Source organism: Ambystoma mexicanum, chromosome 4q (assembly GCF_040938575.1).
Source record: "Ambystoma mexicanum isolate Mex_15411 chromosome 4q, UKY_AmexF1_1, whole genome shotgun sequence".
Lineage (NCBI taxonomy): Eukaryota > Metazoa > Chordata > Amphibia > Caudata > Ambystomatidae > Ambystoma > Ambystoma mexicanum.
In genome coordinates this window covers 1169822674-1169842729 of record NC_090928.1, presented here as the reverse complement: position 1 = coordinate 1169842729, position 20056 = coordinate 1169822674, and the positions used below count along the sequence as shown (strand labels likewise).

General features: G+C 43.6%; 1 protein-coding gene across 2 annotated transcripts in view; it reads right to left on the bottom strand.

Annotated features, from left to right (window-relative positions):
• Positions 1 to 2976: 2976 nt before the first annotated feature.
• Positions 2977 to 20056, bottom strand: part of MOCS1 (molybdenum cofactor synthesis 1) — a 497242-nt gene continuing 480162 nt past the window's right edge. Inside the window, exon 11 of one of the 2 annotated variants that reach the window (XM_069608747.1) lies at positions 2977 to 4513. Coding sequence is in view for 1 of the 2 variants with exons in the window: in XM_069608746.1 (XP_069464847.1) it covers positions 3642 to 4513 (872 nt within the window). In the remaining variant the exon portion in view is untranslated. The remainder of the gene's footprint in view (positions 4514 to 20056) is intronic. The other variant, XM_069608746.1, reaches the window with a different exon arrangement.

Below are 20056 nucleotides of genomic sequence, written 5' to 3'. Positions count from 1 at the left end.
ACATTCTAAAATTAGTGCCAAGACAATGCAAACGTTGGATTTTGACATTTAATGCAAAAGACAGCTGTGTTTAACCTATAGGTTTGTGAGTCCCCTAAAGGGTCAACTTACTCTCCATTTTCTGAGACCAATTGAGTGTGTTCCAGTGAGTGGGATAAAACTAAACCCTGCAGTTGGCTTTTTCAGAAGTCTGTGTGGGCACTAGCCAAACGATTGTTTCCCCAATCCATCTCTTTTTATATTGAGAGTATGGTAACTATAGTTTGCTCTACTGGCACATTTAATCAATCGTGGCTTAAGACCCAGCTGCATGAAATATAGACAGTATCATATGTGTGAGAGTGCGTACATGTTTATAGTGATTATTTAAGAAAGTAGAAACATCGGGCACACTGTCATTCAGTAACTCTATACTTGCCTGCTTGCTGTGGGCATCGTAAGTGCTCCTGTGTGGGAACGGTCAGGCTCTTGCTGACAGTTTCAAGGAACGCGCCCGACTGCCCACAAGTTCATGCAGCCATTTAATTCTCATAAGACTATATAAATGACTTTAGGCATAGTCAAGGACGGCACCAACACAAAAATAAAGACTTAAACCACTATTTAGGAATGCCATGAGCAATGCTCCGAACCTGGCAAGAATAGAAAAGACACATTTTTTACATAATATTTTCATCTTTCTGTGGGTAATTCTATCATTAGCAACTCGGTGTGTCCTAGACTGCCAAATGTCACTAAATGATTCATTTAAATTCATATTAAATAGGCACAGATTAATTTCTGAAAAAGATTCTTGTGCTGCAACTTAAGACCAAATAGACAATGTATTTACATTGGGATGAGAACAGAGGCAGAGTAGTCCCAGGGTACAGTTCAGCACAAAGAGGCAGAAACAGTCCAGGGCTGGCCACTTGAAGTCGGGAGAAGGGAGACAGCACTATATATATCTAGGTGCCATTTCGAACTGAGGGGATTCAGAAAACGTCCACTACCGCCAAGAATGGTCAATCCCAGGTCATCAGCCACAGCTGCAGACAGAAGCTAGCCAGAAGTACCAGCTGGCAGCCTTCAACAAAGACCTCAACCTTCTATGTGTTATGGCACACTCTAGCATTAAAACTGATTATGGAACTCTCAGATAACCGGATCGAGAGGCTGGAGTCACTTACTCTAGAAAAGTGGTAAGACCACACAAGTTTAAATTTTTGTGACACAGACCTGAAGGGAAAGAGGTATTAGGCATGAGATTGACACCGACTAATGCAGAGGTCAACACAATTTATATTTGAGCACAGTCTACCCTTCACTGCAGGCTGGGAGGAGCACAGTGTGAGATAGTTTTCAATGCTTAAGAGAAAGTACAGAAAGTACAGGTCTGTATTCACCATCAACTTTAGGAATGGTGGCCCTTTACCACATGCATGCAGCTGCAAACGTTTGCAGTGCCACAGGCCTGTGGCTATCCACCTCCTAGGCAGCAAAGCTGCCTAGCCCGGGACATGTACGCCACGACCGGGGTAATTACGTGGTTTGGTAAACAGATACTTTTTAAATACAGCATGTGGTCTGTTGCCCACTCCTGCTTCAGAGAATTAAACCTCTACTTGACCTTTACTTGGTGAGAGCAAGATCATTTTTGGCTACTAGCAGCCATGCTTACTTTTTAATTCTTCAGCTATGGCTACTGTACCCACTGGTGTTATAGGAAAAGAGCAGGCATTAACTATTGCATCTATTAATTATTCCCCACTATAGATACATTTACCCATTCAACGCTTGTTCCAGGTCAGAAACCATTTGTCACTTAATATTTTCAAAATAAATAGGCAGTGGTAATCTCAGTAGAAAAAGGAGCAGTGGCAGTGTGACTGCTCTCAGTTAAAATCACATACATAATGTTAATATTTCACACGCGCTCAAGAAAGTATATTTTTATATGCCCCATTTTCAAATTAGGATAGACAACCTTTTCCTTTCTACATCCCACTGTGCTTGGCATATGCTGGGCCCATGTGACTGTTCTCCACCCCACTGTGCTGGGCCCATGTGACTGTTCTCCACCCCCCTGTGCTTGGCATAAGCTGGGCCCATGTGACTGTTCCCCACCCCCCTGTGCTGTGTCCATGTGACTGTTCTCCATCCCCCTGTGCTTGGCATAAACTGGGACCATGTGACTGTTCTCCATCCCCCTGTGCTTGGCATAAGCTGGGCCAATGTGACTGTTCTCATCCCCCTGTGCTTGGCATAAGCTGGGCCCATGTGACTGTTTTATGGATAATCCAGTCCGTGATTAGAAAGCAGCACCTGGCACATTGACATATTGTTTGCAGAGTAGAGCTGTGCAGCACAAACAAATAAAAACATGGAATGTTTTGCACAGTTCAAAGTGGAATTGCACTGCTGAAAAGTGACTTTGCGCTGTCGACACAAAACCTGATTCATGGAACTGTGCAAAGTGTATTTTTACAGTGCAAAGTCACTGCACAGTTGATTTTGTACTGCAAAAATGACTGCACTGACCTTGCACTGCTAACATACACTTTGCACAGTTCCATGAATCAGGGTTTGTGTCGGCAGTGCAAAGTCACTTTTTAGCAGTGGAAAGTCACTTTGAACCGGGCAAATATTCCATGAATCCGCCCCAATATGTACCAATTTCAACGATAACTACCATAACTGTAAAAGCAGGCGATAGGCCATTAGAAACAACCAACTGGAACACTTGCTCAGAGAAGCCTCGACTGCCAAGGATTACATGAACTGGGCTGGCCTCAGTGCAGTGGAACTCATAACTACACGTGCATTTCCGTATCTGCGTCCTCGCATGTTCTATTACCCATGCAGAAAGGAGGTGTTCCCAGCTAAAACTGCGGTGATTTGTGGCTCCATATCCGTTCACATTACCTTCATTTACAGTATGAATGTTCAGCACACCAATGATTACATTGCAGATTTAAAACATGAGGCTGCAGCCAATTCCCTGCGCCATGGCTCATGTTAGTTTATTTCAGGGACCACCTTAACGTTACGTAGGGCAGCTGAAGGGGTCACTTATTGTACGCCTGTATCCTTGCAGGCGACATCTTGGAGAGGAGAAGACGCCTTTTGACAGCTGCCTACCTATACCTCAATGATTGATGACAGGAGGCCGAAAGATGTTGAAATCGGGATAAGCACAGATAGGCTCGCAATTACTGTATTCAAGGATTGTCTTGTTTTTACACAAGTTCTAAATTGGCAAAAGTTTGCAAATGATTTAGCTTGTAGTGTGTGCTATTTAAATAGGTCAGGTGCTAGCAAGACACAAAACAAAGAACAACGCATTCAAAGACTGCCACACAATTGGACATGCATGGGATGGTGTGTGTGGTAGGAAAACAGACACACATGGGATTTTTTTTAGCATGGTCCCGCTTGAGGTCCCATTTGCTTTAGAGCTAAATAGAAATCTATGCAAGGAAAATTGTTTATGTGGACACAACATTGAACACACGCAATAAAAGTGACAGTGACTTCATTTGTAAAGAGGGTGAAAGCTTTGAGGAAGGAAATTGATTATCCATGCTGCTGTGGTCATATTGCGCTTTTGCACTGCAGGGTCCCGCGAAAGCTGCACCGTGCACTGGGATGTTCTGCTTATTTTAGGCACGGTGGAAGTCCCCTCTCTGCCCTCCGGTCTTGCTAACTAGTTTCACCTCTTGGATAACTATGTCGTGTGTCACTGCTTTACACATGTCGTATACAGTCAGAGCGGTTACACTGGCAGCCACCAGAGCCTCCATCTCGACACCGGTCTTACCCTCAGAGCGGCAAAGGGCCTCAATCACCACTGCGTACCGGCTGGCATCGAGCTCCAGAGAGACATTCACCTTATCCAGAGGGATATTGTGGCACAGTGGGATAAGCTGGCTGGTACGTTTTGCCCCTTGTATGCCCGCCACTTGTGCAACGGATAGCACGTCACCTTTCTTTAGTTGGTTATGTTGCACCAATGCAAAAGCCTTTGGTCCCAAAAGGACAATGGCCGTTGCAACAGCTGTTCGTATAGAAATAGGTTTGTCACCCACATCCACCATTGTAGTCTTTCCTTCAGAGTTCACGTGTGTGAGGTGATCCGAAGCGTTGTGCATAGTAGAATCGTTCGGTAAACCAGAAGCACTGCGATTTCTTTCTTGCTTGCATGACACATCAACATTGACCTTTTCATCCCAAGCCCTTGTGGAAACCTCACGAAGATGCAGAAAGGAAGACAAGCTTGTCGGAAGGCACGGCCGGTCTGAGCCACGGCTCAAGCATTTCAAGTTAGTGCAGTAAAGTCTGAATTGGGGTTGGAAGATTGCTCCAAGAAGTCCCTGCTCTAGCAGAAAGGCCTTCACAGTGTCACGTCTGGTAAAGCCAGTCTTTGACCATTGGCGTAAGCTTGCGTTCCGCGGTGTGGCTTTGGGATCTGGCCCACGGTCTATTTGTTTCCACGTTTCGCTGTCTGGCAGTGGTATGCCTAGAAACATGTGTGCTAGAAAGAAGGGAAAAAAAAGAAAAGAAAAAGTGTTTTACTCATTTAATTAAAAAATTTATTTTTTTATTATTATTGGGGTTAGTCAATCTTTGACTTTTCACAAAAAAAGGAAAATAAAACCTTAAAAAGCAATACAATCGTCAGTATAAATCACATACACATAAAATTAGATTCCATTCCTAAAAGAAAACACAAAAGAACAAAAATGCAAAGAATTAAACAGCAGAAACATGAATCTCAAACTAAAACATTACAATCTCAATTTTTTTGTCAAGTTGAAACAAAATAGAAATACTGCCACTTTCTATTGAGAGCTGCAATGGAAACCTGATTCCAAGGTACTGTGCATCCATCTCCCTTCCATGCACCTCACTACCCCCACTGTGTAATGTATATTTACTTGCACAGGCATTTGCATTGGTTAATCAACAGGCCTTCAGTTGAAGCGGAGATGGAGGTTGTGCAATGTGAAAGTGTCTCTTGGCAAAGTCATTGCTTCTTATTCAGTGACACTGTTCTCCATGCATTGCTTCTTATTCAGTCACACTGTTCTCCATTCATTGCTTCTTATTCAGTCACACTGTTCTCCATTCATTGCTTCTTATTCAGTCACACTGTTCTCCATTCATTGCTTCTTATTCAGTCACACTGTTCTCCATTCATTGCTTCTTATTCAGTCACACTGTTCTCCATTCATTGCTTCTTATTCAGTCACACTGTTCTCCATTCATTGCTTCTTATTCAGTCACACTGTTCTGTTCTCCATTCATTGCTTCTTATTCAGTCACACTGTTCTCCATTCATTGCTTCTTATTCAGTCACACTGTTCTCCATTCATTGCTTCTTATTCAGTCACACTGTTCTCCATTCATTGCTTCTTATTCAGTCACACTGTTCTCTGTTCTCCATTCATTGCTTCTTATTCAGTCACACTGTTCTCCATTCATTGCTTCTTATTCAGTCACACTGTTCTCTGTTCTCCATTCATTGCTTCTTATTCAGTCACACTGTTCTCCATTCATTGCTTCTTATTCAGTCACACTGTTCTCTGTTCTCCATTCATTGCTTCTTATTCGGTCACACTGTTCTCCATTCATTGCTTCTTATTGAGTCACACTGTTCTCCATTCATTGCTTCTTATTCAGTCACACTGTTCTCCATTCATTGCTTCTTATTCGGTCACACTGTTCTCCATTCATTGCTTCTTATTCAGTCACACTGTTCTCCATTCATTGCTTCTTATTCGGTCACACTGTTCTCCATTCATTGCTTCTTATTCAGTCACACTGTTCTCCTTTCATTACTTCTTATTCGGTCACACTGTTCTCCATTCATTGCTTCTTATTCAGTCACACTGTTCTCCATTCATTGCTTCTTATTCAGTCACACTGTTCTCCATTCATTGCTTCTTATTCAGTCACACTGTTCTCTGTTCTCCATTCATTGCTTCTTATTCAGTCACACTGTTCTCCATTCATTGCTTCTTATTCAGTCACACTGTTCTCCATTCATTGCTTCTTATTCAGTCACACTGTTCTCCATTCATTGCTTCTTATTCGGTCACACTGTTCTCCATTCATTGCTTCTTATTCGGTCACACTGTTCTCCATTCATTGCTTCTTATTCGGTCACACTGTTCTCCATTCATTGCTTCTTATTCGGTCACACTGTTCTCCATTCATTGCTTCTTATTCGGTCACACTGTTCTCCATTCATTGCTTCTTATTCAGTCACACTGTTCTCCATTCATTGCTTCTTATTCGGTCACACTGTTCTCCATTCATTGCTTCTTATTCGGTCACACTGTTCTCCATTCATTGCTTCTTATTCAGTCACACTGTTCTCCATTCATTGCTTCTTATTCAGTCACACTGTTCTCCATTCATTGCTTCTTATTCAGTCACACTGTTCTCTGTTCTCCATTCATTGCTTCTTATTCAGTCACGCTGTTCTCCATTCATTGCTTCTTATTCAGTCACACTGTTCTCCATTCATTGCTTCTTATTGAGTCACACTGTTCTCCATTCATTGCTTCTTATTCAGTCACACACACTGTTCTTCATTCATTGCTTCTTATTCAGTCACACTGTTCTCCATTCATTGCTTCTTATTCAGTCACACTGTTCTCCATTCATTGCTTCTTATTCAGTCACACTGTTCTCCATTCATTGCTTCTTATTCAGTCACACTGTTCTCCATTCATTGATTCTTATTCAGTCACACTATTCTCCATTCATTGCTTCTTATTCAGTCACACTGTTCTCCATTCATTGCTTCTTATTCAGTCACACTGGTCTCCATGCATTGCTTCTTATTCAGTCACACTGTTCTCCATTCATTGCTTCTTATTCAGTCACACTGTTCTCCATTCATTGCTTCTTATTCGGTCACACTGTTCTCCATTCATTGCTTCTTATTCAGTCACACTGTTCTCCATTCACTGTTCTCCATTCATTGCTTCTTATTCAGTCACACTGGTCTCCATTCATTGCTTCTTATTCAGTCGCACTGTTCTCTGTTCTCCATTCATTGCTTCTTATACAGTCACACTGTTCTCCATTCATTGCTTCTTATTCAGTCACACTGTTCTCCATTCATTGCTTATTATTCAGTCACACTGTTCTCTGTTCTCCATTCATTGCTTCTTATTCAGTCACACTGTTCTCCATTCATTGCTTCTTATTCAGTCACACTGTTCTCCATTCATTGCTTCTTATTCAGTCACACTATTCTCCATTCATTGCTTCTTATTCAGTCACACTGTTCTCCATTCGTTGCTTCTTATTCAGTCACACTGTTCTCCATTCGTTGCTTCTTATTCAGTCACACTGTTCTCCATTCATTGCTTCTTATTCAGTCACACTGTTCTCCATTCATTGATTCTTATTCAGTCACACTGTTCTCCATTCATTGCTTCTTATTCAGTCACACTGTTCTCCATTCATTGCTTCTTATTCAGTCACACTGTTCTCTGTTCTCCATGCATTGCTTCTTATTCAGTCACACTGTTCTCCATGCATTGCTTCTTATTCAGTCACACTGTGCTCTGTTCTCCATTCATTGCTTCTTATTCAGTCACACTGTTCTCCATGCATTGCTTCTTATTCAGTCACACTGTTCTCCATTCATTGCTTCTTATTCGGTCACACTGTTCTCCATTCATTGCTTCTTATTCAGTCACACTGTTCTCCATTCATTGCTTCTTATTCAGTCACACTGTTCTCTGTTCTCCATTCATTGCTTCTTATTCAGTCACACTGTTCTCCATGCATTGCTTCTTATTCAGTCACACTGTTCCCCATTCATTGCTTCTTATTCAGTCACACTGTTCTCCATTCATTGCTTCTTATTCAGTCACACTGTTCTCCGTTTGACAGTACGCACTGAAGACCACGTACCGTTACGAAATACAGACAGCAGTGGCTAAAGGCAGGCTTTTAGAGAACAGGCTGCCAAACTATAAGAGCTTTGCCTGCAGAAAGCACATGGAGCATAAAGATCTTGCATACAAATCTCTTACTGGGACACACTCTGGAAAGTGTTCAAGCACCAATGAGTCGTCGGAGCTTCAACCCTTGGTTCTGGTCAAGATAGAGCATGAAAGCCCGTCTGGCAAGAAGCATGAGGAACCATTTCTTCACATTCTCTCTATTGGGATTTGGAGAAGAATATAGTGGGAATGGCCAGAAGGATGACAAAAGTCACCTCAACAAAGGTATCACGATCACCGTATGTCAGTACAAATCAGCGTAGAGTTTAGCGGCAGAAGGTCAGATCGAATAACTCGCACCTGGTTGAAAGGATAGCCCTTTAACAACCCGTGATCAAATGAGCATTTGGAGCCTCCCCTCATTGTTTCTCGCCAAAAAAGGTAGATGCAAAGACAGTCGCTGCTTTCAAGAGAATGGATATACCAAAAGGTGCATTCTGGGATATTTCTACTGACCTTAATAGCTGTAAGTAAACAAGGACAACCCCAGCTCTTAGATATCAGTTTCTGATACATAAGGTTAAAAGAAGAGTGTGACTGGGCCAGGGACCTGGCACAGTCAAGAGGTGATGGGGACCCCTCTCAGTCTAGGGTGGGAGGCCTACCAGAGCTTACCCCAGAGTCAGACCTGCCTCAGAGGAAGGGTGTGGGATTTGAGAGGGTCCCAGTCCCCATTCCTTCTACATGTGCCTCCATGTTTAAAAGGAGTACCACCCATTCTTCTAGAGTAAAAAAAGCATTATGGCATTTTCTTGAACATTAAAACTATTCACTAAACAAAGCACATCTGCTATGAACAGAGCAAAATAAATTCTCCACCACATCCCATCAAAATAAAATTGTAGTATAATTTGTAACCATAGGATAGGAGGATTCTCAGGGTATGACCATGAAACATTACATTAAAGGATCTTACGAAAGGAGTGTAAATCAAAACGAAGATGATTTAAGAAAGCTGCCACTCTGTACAGGCTGTCGGAACGCACAAAAACAATATTTATTGAGATTCTGATACCCCTTCACACTTGGTTGGTAATCAGATCACAGGGATTCTGGTGCGTCTTCAAACTTGGTTGGTCACGGAGATCACGGAGATCACAGAGATTCGGGTGCCCCTTCACACTTGATTGGTAATCCGATCATATGGATTCGGGTACCGCTTCACACTTGGTTGGTAATCAGATTATGGGGATTGGGGTGCCCCTTCACACTTGATTGGTAATCAGATCATGGGGATTCTGGTGCCCCTTCACACGTGGCTGGTAAATCAGATCACTGGTATTCGGGTGCCCCTTCACACTGGATTGGTAATCAGATCATGGGGATTCAGGTGCCCCTTCACACTTGGTTGGTAATCAGATCACGGGGATACGGGTGCCCTTTGCACTTGGCTGGTAATCAGATCACGGGGATTCGGGTGCCCCTTTGCACTTGGCTGGTAATCAGATCATGGGGATTCGGGTACCGCTTCACAGTTGATTGGTAATCAGATCACAGGGATTCGGGTGCCCCTTCACACTTGGTTGGTAATCAGATGATGGGGATTCGGGTGCCCCTTCGTACTTGATTGGTAATCAGATCACAGGGATTCGGGTGCCCCTTCACACTTGGTTCGTAATCAGATGATGGGGATTCGGGTGCCCCTTCACACTTGATGGGTAATCAGATGATGGGGATTCAGGTGCCCCTTCACCCTTGATGGGTAATCAGATGATGGGGATTCAGGTGCCCCTTCACACTTGATGGGTAATCAGAATGTATTAGGTAGAGCATTACATTGACCCCAAAAGCTTTAAAAATGAAAAAAGGAAAGGATGCCCAGCCACTTTGACATGGATGAAACTAATATAGAATTTTAATAAAACTGTATATACCACGTCCTCAACATGCTTTTTCTAGTCAACCACAGGTGCAACCCTTCATATGTTGGAGAGGGTGACTGGTGTGATGGAATGAGAGATACAACCATATGTACCGAGTAAACAGTCTGAAAACAGTTTCAAGTAAAAGGCAACAAATATTGTAAACGACATAGGTCGAACAGTTGCTAAGTATGTATCCTAGATTAAAGAAGTGTTTTGCCAGGGTGAGGGATACAGGAATGCATAAAAAGGCATGAGCAGTAGTCCATCTCACTGCCTGGAAATATCCATTATGAGTAGTGCCTTTGCAATGGCACCCATGTTCCAGGTACCCTCGTGCAAGAAGTGAAGACATTCTAAGGAAGATGGTCCTTGGAATATCTTGGGTCTACGCTGCAGATTAAATAAGAAGGCTAAAACTGGCAGGTTGTGCAGAGTCGAAGACGCCTTCAAATCTATTACACACCTAGTCATCTATTGACCAAAATCTGGAAATATTAGGCAACAGTGTTTTGAGAGATGTATTTACCACTCAAAATGAATACGCAGGAGAAAGGCGGTGGTCCAGACACATGGAAGGACAGAAAATGTCAATGATATTAGCACTTTATAGGTTTCTACTTTAACTTCAGGAATTACTGTAAATCTATTTGTAGAACGCTTATGGTACCAATGATTATTTCGAAAAAGAATTTTTGAACTTTTTAATATTTTTATGTTATTATAATGTAAATATGTGTATTGTTAGTTTGCACATAAACTTGTACGTAAACATGAACAACAAATTGTACGATTTTACTGTAAAAAAATAACTCACAATAAATACAATAAATACAAAATAAGCATGGAGTCTGAGATACCAGGATGCCATGAATCCAAACAACGCACGTAATACGGGACTTCTGCACAAGGCAATAGTTGCTTCAGTTGATGACAGGGCTCCATTTTAGTGGGAACGGTTTGAGGAGAGCACATTTTGGTTCTTGAATATCGGTTTGCCAATATTTACAGTGCCATGAGGAGAACCATCTCTGGTTCGGAAGCACCTCAAGACCCTCCTCTTTGCTTGTGTCTTCACCCCCTCCTCACCTGCTGATCTGTTTCTCCCTCAGCACCATGCACCTGGCCACCCAATGTCCTCCGGGCCCAGGTACCTGCTCACCCTACCACCCTCCTGCACTGCCTCTGGGCCATCCCTTGCACTGGGGTCTGTATTTGTACCCATACAGTCCCCAACCCCCCTTTTTTTTCTTTCTGCACTTCTCAGACATACCCCGTCTGGTGCCTTAAACATAGCACTTGCCACTTGCTGGCTGCACTACCACCGTTTATTGCCTTTAGTATTTAATTTATTTATTATTGTTTATCCGTTTTCTCCTCTGCTCTGCACCTTCCACTTCTCCCCCCTTCCATGCACTTTTCGCCTTTCCCATGCACTTGCAAGTTCTCAATATCACTGGGCCTAGTAAGATCGTTGTTTTGTTCTCCCTTGTTGCGCTCTGAAACACTTTTGTACGAGCGTGATATAAATAAAATATATCATTATCATATCATACTTGCCGTAATCAGATATTAAAAACAAACAGGTTGGATAAAATACTTTTGGAGGATAAACGTGCAAGCTGAAAAAAAAACATATAAGTCATCATTTAAAAAAAATACAGAATTAACATGATTTATTTCAATGAAACATGTCATTACTAAGCCTTGTAGAGCCAATACCGAACGCAAAAAGGAATGAAAAGGTTTTCAAAGTTAAGTATAAACGTAAGGATTTTCGGACAGCGCCATTTTTATTGTTTTATTGTTCACTTGTAAGGCGCTTAAACACAAAGCAAATACTGTTTCAAAGTGCCCACAGGGCAACAGGGAGGGGAAAGGGGTTGATAGAAAATGTAATTACAACATTGATAAATAATTAAATACAACAATATAAGAAGAGACAATGGGGAGGGGGAAGACAAACCTACTATGCCTTGTGAGTGTTCAGAACGTGCAAGTACAGAGGGAACAGGGGTATGGGATAGGTGCTGTGGTGTTCAAAGAGAGCAGCAGGTGAAGTGCTATGAAGAAAGGTAAGTGCAACCTCTGGTAGTGGAGGGTGGGCCGAGGCAAGTGCAGAGGATAGACAGCAGCAGGGATGTGGGAGGTCAGGGCCCCGGGATGTATAAGGGCCATGCACACCAGTCAGGCTACTGTGCGATGAGCAGGGGACAGAGGGGGGGAAGGAAGAGGTAAAGAGGAAGGTCTTGAGGCTTTTCCAGGAACCTAAGGATATCCTGCTCAAGACGGGGGGAGGTTGTTGCAAAGAAGGGAGTCCGCTGAGGAAAGCGATCAACCACCTGGTCTCTGTTTAGCAAACCGCTTTACACGCAAGGAGTAGGTGCCAAAGGAACATAGGTGTCTATAGGGTGAATATTTAGTCAGAAAGAGTTGCACACAGAGTGGTCCCCGGCCGCAGACAGCCTTGTGGATGATGCAGAGTTTTGAATTTGATCCGTGCATTGATCGAGAGCCAGTGAAGACTTTGTAGGGCAGGAGAGATGCGGTCCCTAGGGTTGAGGCAAAGGATAAGTCTTGCTGCCCTATTCTGGATTAGCTAGAGGGGTAGCAGAGTGGAGAAAAGTAGATTAATGAGGAGGCTATTGCAATAGTCAAGCCTAGACATAACCAGAGCTTGGGTAACATTGAGTTTCTGGGGGAAGGTGAGGAAAGGTAGAATTCCTTTAAGAAGGAAAAGCTGAAAGTGGGACTTCTTGGCAATGTCCTGAGTGTGAGGGAGGAAGGAGAGAGACGAGTCAAAGATGACTCCAAGGTTTCTGGCTTCCGAAGAGGGAACAGAGGGAGAGCCCATGATAGAAGGCCAGAGTGAAGGGAAGAAGTCGGGTGTCGGGGTCCCAATAGGGAGGATCTCCGTTTTGCTGTCATTGAGGCCGATATCATTAGAAGTACACCAGGCCTGGATGGCTGAGAGGCAGTACGGGATGATCGAGGGTGCAAGGGCGTCTGTAGGAAGTGTGAAGAGTTGTGTGCTGTCAGCATAGCACTGGAAGTTGGGGGAGAAGGATGAAATGAGGCATGCCAGCAGAGTAAGGCAGATATTAAAGAGCCAAGGTGAAAGAATGGAGCCCTGGAGACGACACTGGTGGAGAAGTAGGGGAGGAGAAGGTGCCCAGTATGACTTTGGAAGAGCGGTCAGTTAGGAAAGTGGTGAGCCAATTCAGTTCCCGCTCGGAGAAAACAAATGTGTCATGGAGCCTTTTTATGAGGATGGAGTGGTTGACTGTCAAATGCAGAAGAGAGATCAAGGAGGATGAGGACAGAAGGGGAGTTGGAATCAAGGGATGCAAGCAGTTCTTCACGGTGTTCAGAAGAGCAGATTCCGTGCCTCTGGAAGCTCGGAATCCGGATTGATGGTCGTGGAGGTTGCCAACAAGTTCAGTGTGGGAGTTAAGTTGGGCCAGGGCCAGCTTCTCAAGCAGTTTCCCCAGGAACGGTTTGATGGAGATGGGGCGATAGTTGGCTGGGCCGCACATGGCCGCCGATGTTTTTTAGGAGGGGGTGCACAAGGGATTGCTTGAGGGAGGATGGAAAAGAATCAATAGCAAAGGAGTGGTTACAAAGATCAGCAAGAGCAGGGGCGCGATGGTTCTGCATGAGCAAGGGGCAACTTGTTTGTGAGAGACCTTCTTGTTACTTCTTCCGTAGAGACAGAAGCAAAGGAGGAAAAGGCGGAAGCAGCAGGGTGAGAGGTTAGGGGACCATACCCATATACCCTGAAGCTCTGCTTTTCGACTGCTCAGCATGCATCCTAACTGTTTGAACACCACCCCATCTGTGCCCCCTTGTGACTGTCTTTTTTTAATATAATGGTTTTGTAGGAGGGAAGGGTTGGAGGGAAGGGTTGGAAGAGTGCAGGACAAGGCTGTTCAGTATGTCCTTGGTTTTGGTGGTGAAGTGAGCGGCCAGTGCATTGCAAAGGGCCTGGGAAGGAATAGGGGCAGAGGATACTGTGGATGGGTTATCAAGTTCCCTACAGATTTTGAAGAGTTCAGCCGTGTTGTTGGACGCGCCAGATACTCGTGCCTTAAGGTTAGCCGTTTCTTTGGCACAGATAGAGAGTATGCAATGCCTTTGGAGCAGGCAGCAGGCTGTGTTTTACCACAGCAACCTCCATCCGATCTCCAGACTAAATGAACACTTTCAACTTGGTGGGTATTTTACAATATGTATGTGCAGGTGGGTGGTGATCTGTCGTCATCTGAAACAATGCACAGGTTGGTGGAATTGCCGGTATCTATAGAACTAACCTAATACAAAAAAACGAGGAAGAAATGACCGATTTTGTTTGACAGATTTAGTTTTAAATTATTGTACTTTTTAATCATTATATAGGTGTGGGGAAGGGTATTAGTTAAGGCAGGAGAGCGGTGTCTCTCCCCCCGCATTATTAACAAAAAAAGTGTAAAAAGTAATTTTTGTTTTTCGCCAAAAATATGGACACTTCTTCATTTGTTTTTTCCCCTCTGTTTTTTTCATGGACATCCAGGATTGTCATCTAGTCTAGGGCCTACGGGGAGGGAGTAAGCAACACTGCTGAAGAGTTTTACACAACGGGACTCAGAGCAACATTTCAATATGGTTGTTTACAGATACATATAATTAATCTTTCATAACACGCTTATTACTGGAGACCAGTCTCTAAGCGCGGGACACGGATTTGAACCCATGTTTCTATGCATTGTCTTGCTTCCAAGAAAACCTCGTTACCCCTGAGCAATCCTCCAGGCCCCATCATAAACATGATGGGGAAAAAAAAAGGTTAGTAGGGCACTCCCATGTGTTGTGGAGCAATCCTCCAGGCCCCATCATAAACATGATGGGAAAAAAAAAGGTTAGTAGGGCACTCCCATGTGTTGTGGAAGGTGCTGTGATCACAGATGTGGGGAGCCAGAATGAAGAGTGTTCAACCCCAAAGATGCTGCTCTTCCCGGTTCCACTAGTCCGCAGTTGCTTGAAGCAGAAGCAATAGGAGATCCATAAATGTACATTATCTGCTGCTTCGTATTCGAAGACGTGTTTTCATTTGAACAGGGTGAAGACAGTAATCCATGACCACTGCTCAAATAGGAAAATGGATTCCAATTTCTATTGAAAGCTCCCTAAGCTAGAACCTAGCATTTTATCAATAGATGGCACTCATAATGGTTTACAATAAAGAACTGCAACATTTTAAGCCAAATCCTGCAGCCCAATGCAATTCACCCAACAGGACAAACATTGTTTTAGGCTGGGAAAATGTACTTAATTACCAGGCAGTCCTCATTAATTGCTGATGGTAGAAAACAGAAAGTAAACCTGCTGAGCGCTTGGAAAGCTCATGGGGCCTAAAGGAAAGTTCGCTGGATTGCTAAGAAGATCACTGAGCTGGCATATAAAGTATAATTATGGTAGACGATGATACTCTGGTGTCTCCATATGCTGCTGTACCAATGGAAACTGGCGGCTTGATAAGGAATCTTACCAACATGAAACCGAAGGAAGAAGCTGCGCTTGATAATCAATGATTGCAGACTCTACAGGACCCAAGATGCAAGAAGGGTGATTGAGCTCTGAATTGGTATTTAAAAGCAAGAAGTTTAAAGGACTCAAGGTTTCATTCACAGAAATACAATTGTGCTAATAGTGACACAAACACCCAAATTGCCACCATGCTTAGGGATTTCTAGACTACACATAACCAGAGGGTCTCTTGGCGCTAGGTTAATAACAAAGGGGAAAAAAACAGATCAGAGAAGATTATGTGCTCAGGAAAAAGCAGTCAGATTTTCCATGCTTTTCTGAAGAGGAGATGATCCAGACGTCAGCAGTTAGTAGACGTCTGTTGCCTCGGGGCATGGGGAAAATGTATTTCTTTGCAGTACAAAATGCAAGCTTTACAATGTTTGGAAAACCTGAGGCGTATTGGCAGATTCACAAAGAAGTGATCAGGCATAACTCTCGACTTACTTCCTGTGAGGGAATTTGATTCACAAAAGAAGTTATAGACTGAGGGAGGAGTCATTATCGGTCGTTAATGACCCACCTCCAAGTTATGGCTCCAAGACTATTAGCAAATAGTGGTAGTAGAAATATATGTTTTTGAGTTGTGGTGTGGAAGTAACCATTTTTATGTTAATACCGCACAAAGTAAATAGGCAACTGAGTTAGCAAATTAAATGTGGTTTAATTTAGTGATATTAAAAAATAACAAAGTTCTCATAAAGTAGGCATTTTATTTGCAAACTTGGCCGAACTGAACCGGGTTTAACATGAACATGCATTTGGTGTCATGTCAAAGTAACCGGTTTCTCTAGAAGAACGTTTTTCTATCCTTTAGCTTTCTCTTCCGTTTGTTGCACTGGATGTCGCAGCAAAAATAAAAAGTTCTCTCAGAGAGTAAGTGTAATTTCTCAGGGGAAATTACATTGTTGTTTCGCTGTCTGCTTTTGAGGACAGAATGTTCAGAGTGCAGTCAATACCAGTAGTTTTGACTGCAATCTAAACATTCTGATTGGCTAAGAGGAGGTCAATAACGATCTGCATGTGCTAATATGAGTAACAGACTTGTTCCCAGCAAATCAGGAATGTCAGTTCCTTGCAGTAACCTTTTTCCGGAACCCAATAACCCTCTCCAGGTAGTCAGTAATACATTTTAGCGAATCAGCCCCAGAGTTTGGCATCTGTGAGACCTAATCGGGTACACCATGAAACACTAAATGTGTTACTGTAGCTCCTTTCAAATCGGGGCTAGGGAGCCAAGAAGCATAGAATGAGGACTACCTGCAATGTAATGCATGTTTTGGACTGTCCATTGCATTCTAGAACCGCTTGTCCTCCTCTTCTTGCAATCTGAAACTCGCTGCAAGCAGTGCCGATGCACACAAATACAGACTCAGTCTGGCAGAAGGAATATGTGTCAACTTCCCTCCAGAAGCGATGCTCTTGAACTTGCTCCACAAACAGCAGCATTTCTATTTGGTATAAATCTTGTTGAATGTGATCACACACATCTCAAATGTATTTTCTTTGTTACTGAACCAGGTAGCATAGAGCCTGGCATATAACTGTGCAGCACCACATCAACATCAAAAAGCCAAGTGCTGAACAGGCCAAATGACCAACTATCCCTCAGAATGTATTTATTTATTTTATTCATTGTATTTGTTGATAGCGCCCAGAACCGGAGGTATCATGGCACTAAGAAGCCATTACATAATAAGTTTCAAAACGGTTACAGTAGGGTTACATTCTTCGGAGGCAGTGGTAATCATGCATTGGACAGGCTAAGGGGTTACACATATTTGTTAAAAAGTAAGGTTTTTACTTGCTTGCGAGAGTGTGTAGGATGGTTCGTTTTGGATATGCTGAGGGAAGCGTATTCCAAAGTGTAGGAGCGATGGCGGTGAAGCAGGAGCCCCAGCTCGCTTTCTGGAGAATCTAGGTATGTGCAGGGCAGATGTGGTGGAAGAGCGGAGATGGCGTGTGTTGTGTTTCTTGGTGATACGGTTCATGAGGTAAGGGGGGCAGTGTTGTGTAAGCAGCGGTAAGCGATAGTGAGGAGTTTGAAGTCGATACAAGCTTTGATGGAGAGCCAATGAGCCTCACATCTGATGTGTGAGATGTGATCGGAGCGCTTCAAGCCCAAACAGCTATAAGAGCGTTATTTTGAAGCAGTTGTAGTTTTGTGATGTTTTTGGTTGAGCTCCCTGCTAAAATGGCACTGCAATAGTCCAGTTTGCTACCAATAATGGCTCGAGCTAGGGTGAGGCAGTTGTTGGGGGTGAGGACTCTTCTGGAGAGGTTTATAAGTTTGGTGGAATAGGCTGCTGAGGAGGCGATAGCTGTGACATATATTTGCATGTTGAGTTCAGCGTCCAGATAGATGCTGTGGGGGGAATTCATGGATTATTTGCACCAAAAAAACGGGATTTGTGTGCCATTCTGCCTGCAAATCCCTGTTTAACAAATGGGGATTTGCGGGCAGAATGGCGCACAAATCCCATTTTTTTTGGCACAAATAATCCATTAGTGTTTTGGCATGGGCGGAGACCAGGATGGTGTTGCCATCGATGCAGAAAGAAGAGAAGGCAGGACTGAGCTGTAATCACTTGGTTTAACTCTAATGGGTGCCAAAGCATATTGCCAGACAGAAACAAGTGCCACTCGCTGGTATGAAACGCCACTTATTTACTGCAAGAAATTTAGCCCACAAAGCGCCGCACAAGGAATAACTAGGACAATGCCTGGGTGCCCTGCACCAGAAAAGGCAATGCTTTAAAAGGCGTTGGCCGATGCGGATCGATATTTCCATATGGCTGAAGTGGCTCTTTTCGTGCAGTGGGAAAGGGCCCCCGATCCCAGGCACGAGTTCATGTCTAGAAGAAAGGGGGCTGAAAGAAGGTGTGGAACTCTACAAAGTGCAGGTTTCACTAGAAACTGGTAGGTCAAGTGGTCGAGATGAGATCAATAATATATCATAGCAATATGACACTATATTTACCATTTGCTTTAGGAGGCTCTGGTGACAAACAAGTCATCTGCACTTCCCATGCAAAATTAACACCAAGCTTGCGGGTTCCCCTTTTACTACAGTACAGAGCTTGTGGTTTCATCCAATGAACTCATTGCCACAGTCTTTCCCACTTAGGAATGCTTCGACATCCTCAAGAATAACCCGACTAACTCAGCTGGTGAGCACACTGCACTTCACCAATCGCTAATAAAGCCAATACATATCCCTTCATTAAGTGCCACGTGCATCCTCTTACACACAGCTCATCCATCATCTGGCCAGTGACAGTCTTGCACATTTAGAGATGGGCAGCATAGGCCAGGAGGAGCCTCACATGCCCATATACTGCCGGCATCTGCCAAGAAAGCCCACATGTTCGATCGATAGCCAGCATGCGCCCTGTTCTGGGACTAACTTCAGACAAATTTCTTGCTGCGTGTTGATTCTACACGTTTTTTTGCCAAATAGTAACAGGACCCGACAACACAGGGTTACATGTTTACAGTGATACAAAAAAAATACCTCTGCACACTTGGGACTTAAACATTTAAATACAGGAGCCGAGCCAGGTCTAGTCTCAAATGCACAGGGATAGTCAGTCATACGATGCCCATTTCCTTACTGCAACCTTGCTTTTGCACATTTGTACAAAGGGGCTGTAGAACAATGTGTAGCTGTGTTGGACATAGTGACAAGAAGCAGAATGAGCGTAAAGGATGCATTACATTGAGACTGGGGCAGTGGGTGGGGTGAGACTAGAGGGGAAGGGTGCACGAGGAGGCCACAGATTGTTTATCACTGGGACAGACAATTGTATCAGGACAGGTGCATTCTTCCATTACGTCGCTCCTGACCTTGGACTGTGGGATGTTTTTACCCATGCATCCAAGCCCTACCATAAAACTGTGCAGTACTGGCATTGAAAACATCATGATGGCCAGAACTCCCCAGAGAGTGCACAGGGAAAACATGAAGAATAGGCTGCCACCCATTTTGGCTATGTTGTGAGCACAGGAGGGCACTGCCTAAAACCACCATTGGGCTACACACACAGTAGCCTGAAACCATTGGGAATGGCAATGCTGATTGCCAAAAAGCAACTCAGAACTGTGCGGAATTCATTTTCTTAATCCCAAAAATGGTTGCAATACCGGTACGCACAACTATCAGAAAGCCGGCGTTTTAAAACCACCAGACTTTTGTGTAAAACTGAACAAATGAACTGAAACCAGGCCAAGGAAAGACTTGCTAAGAGGTGGATACAATGTAAAACTATATTCTGAAATGACTTGAAGGAAGTAATTATTTAATGTATATGTAAAAAGTGTAAGTTTGATTTAAACTGGGAACTAAAGTGACATTTAGCTGAATTCTGCCTGACAACTACCCCGACAGGAGAAACCTGCTCAGCCACTCTTCCCAGGTCAACCTGCATCCCTTTTCCCCACCAAAAGGAGTTGACACCTCTCTGATTAGATTAGGGGAGGGGCAACTGCAGGAAACTGAACAATGGACTCAGGCAAATGTTATATTGGGGGGGGCCGTAAAGTGGCTTCCTCTTGGGGGAAACTGGGAGGGGCAGTGCCTCTGCTAGCAGCTGAGCTTGGGGGAAGTGGATAAACCAGTTATTCCAC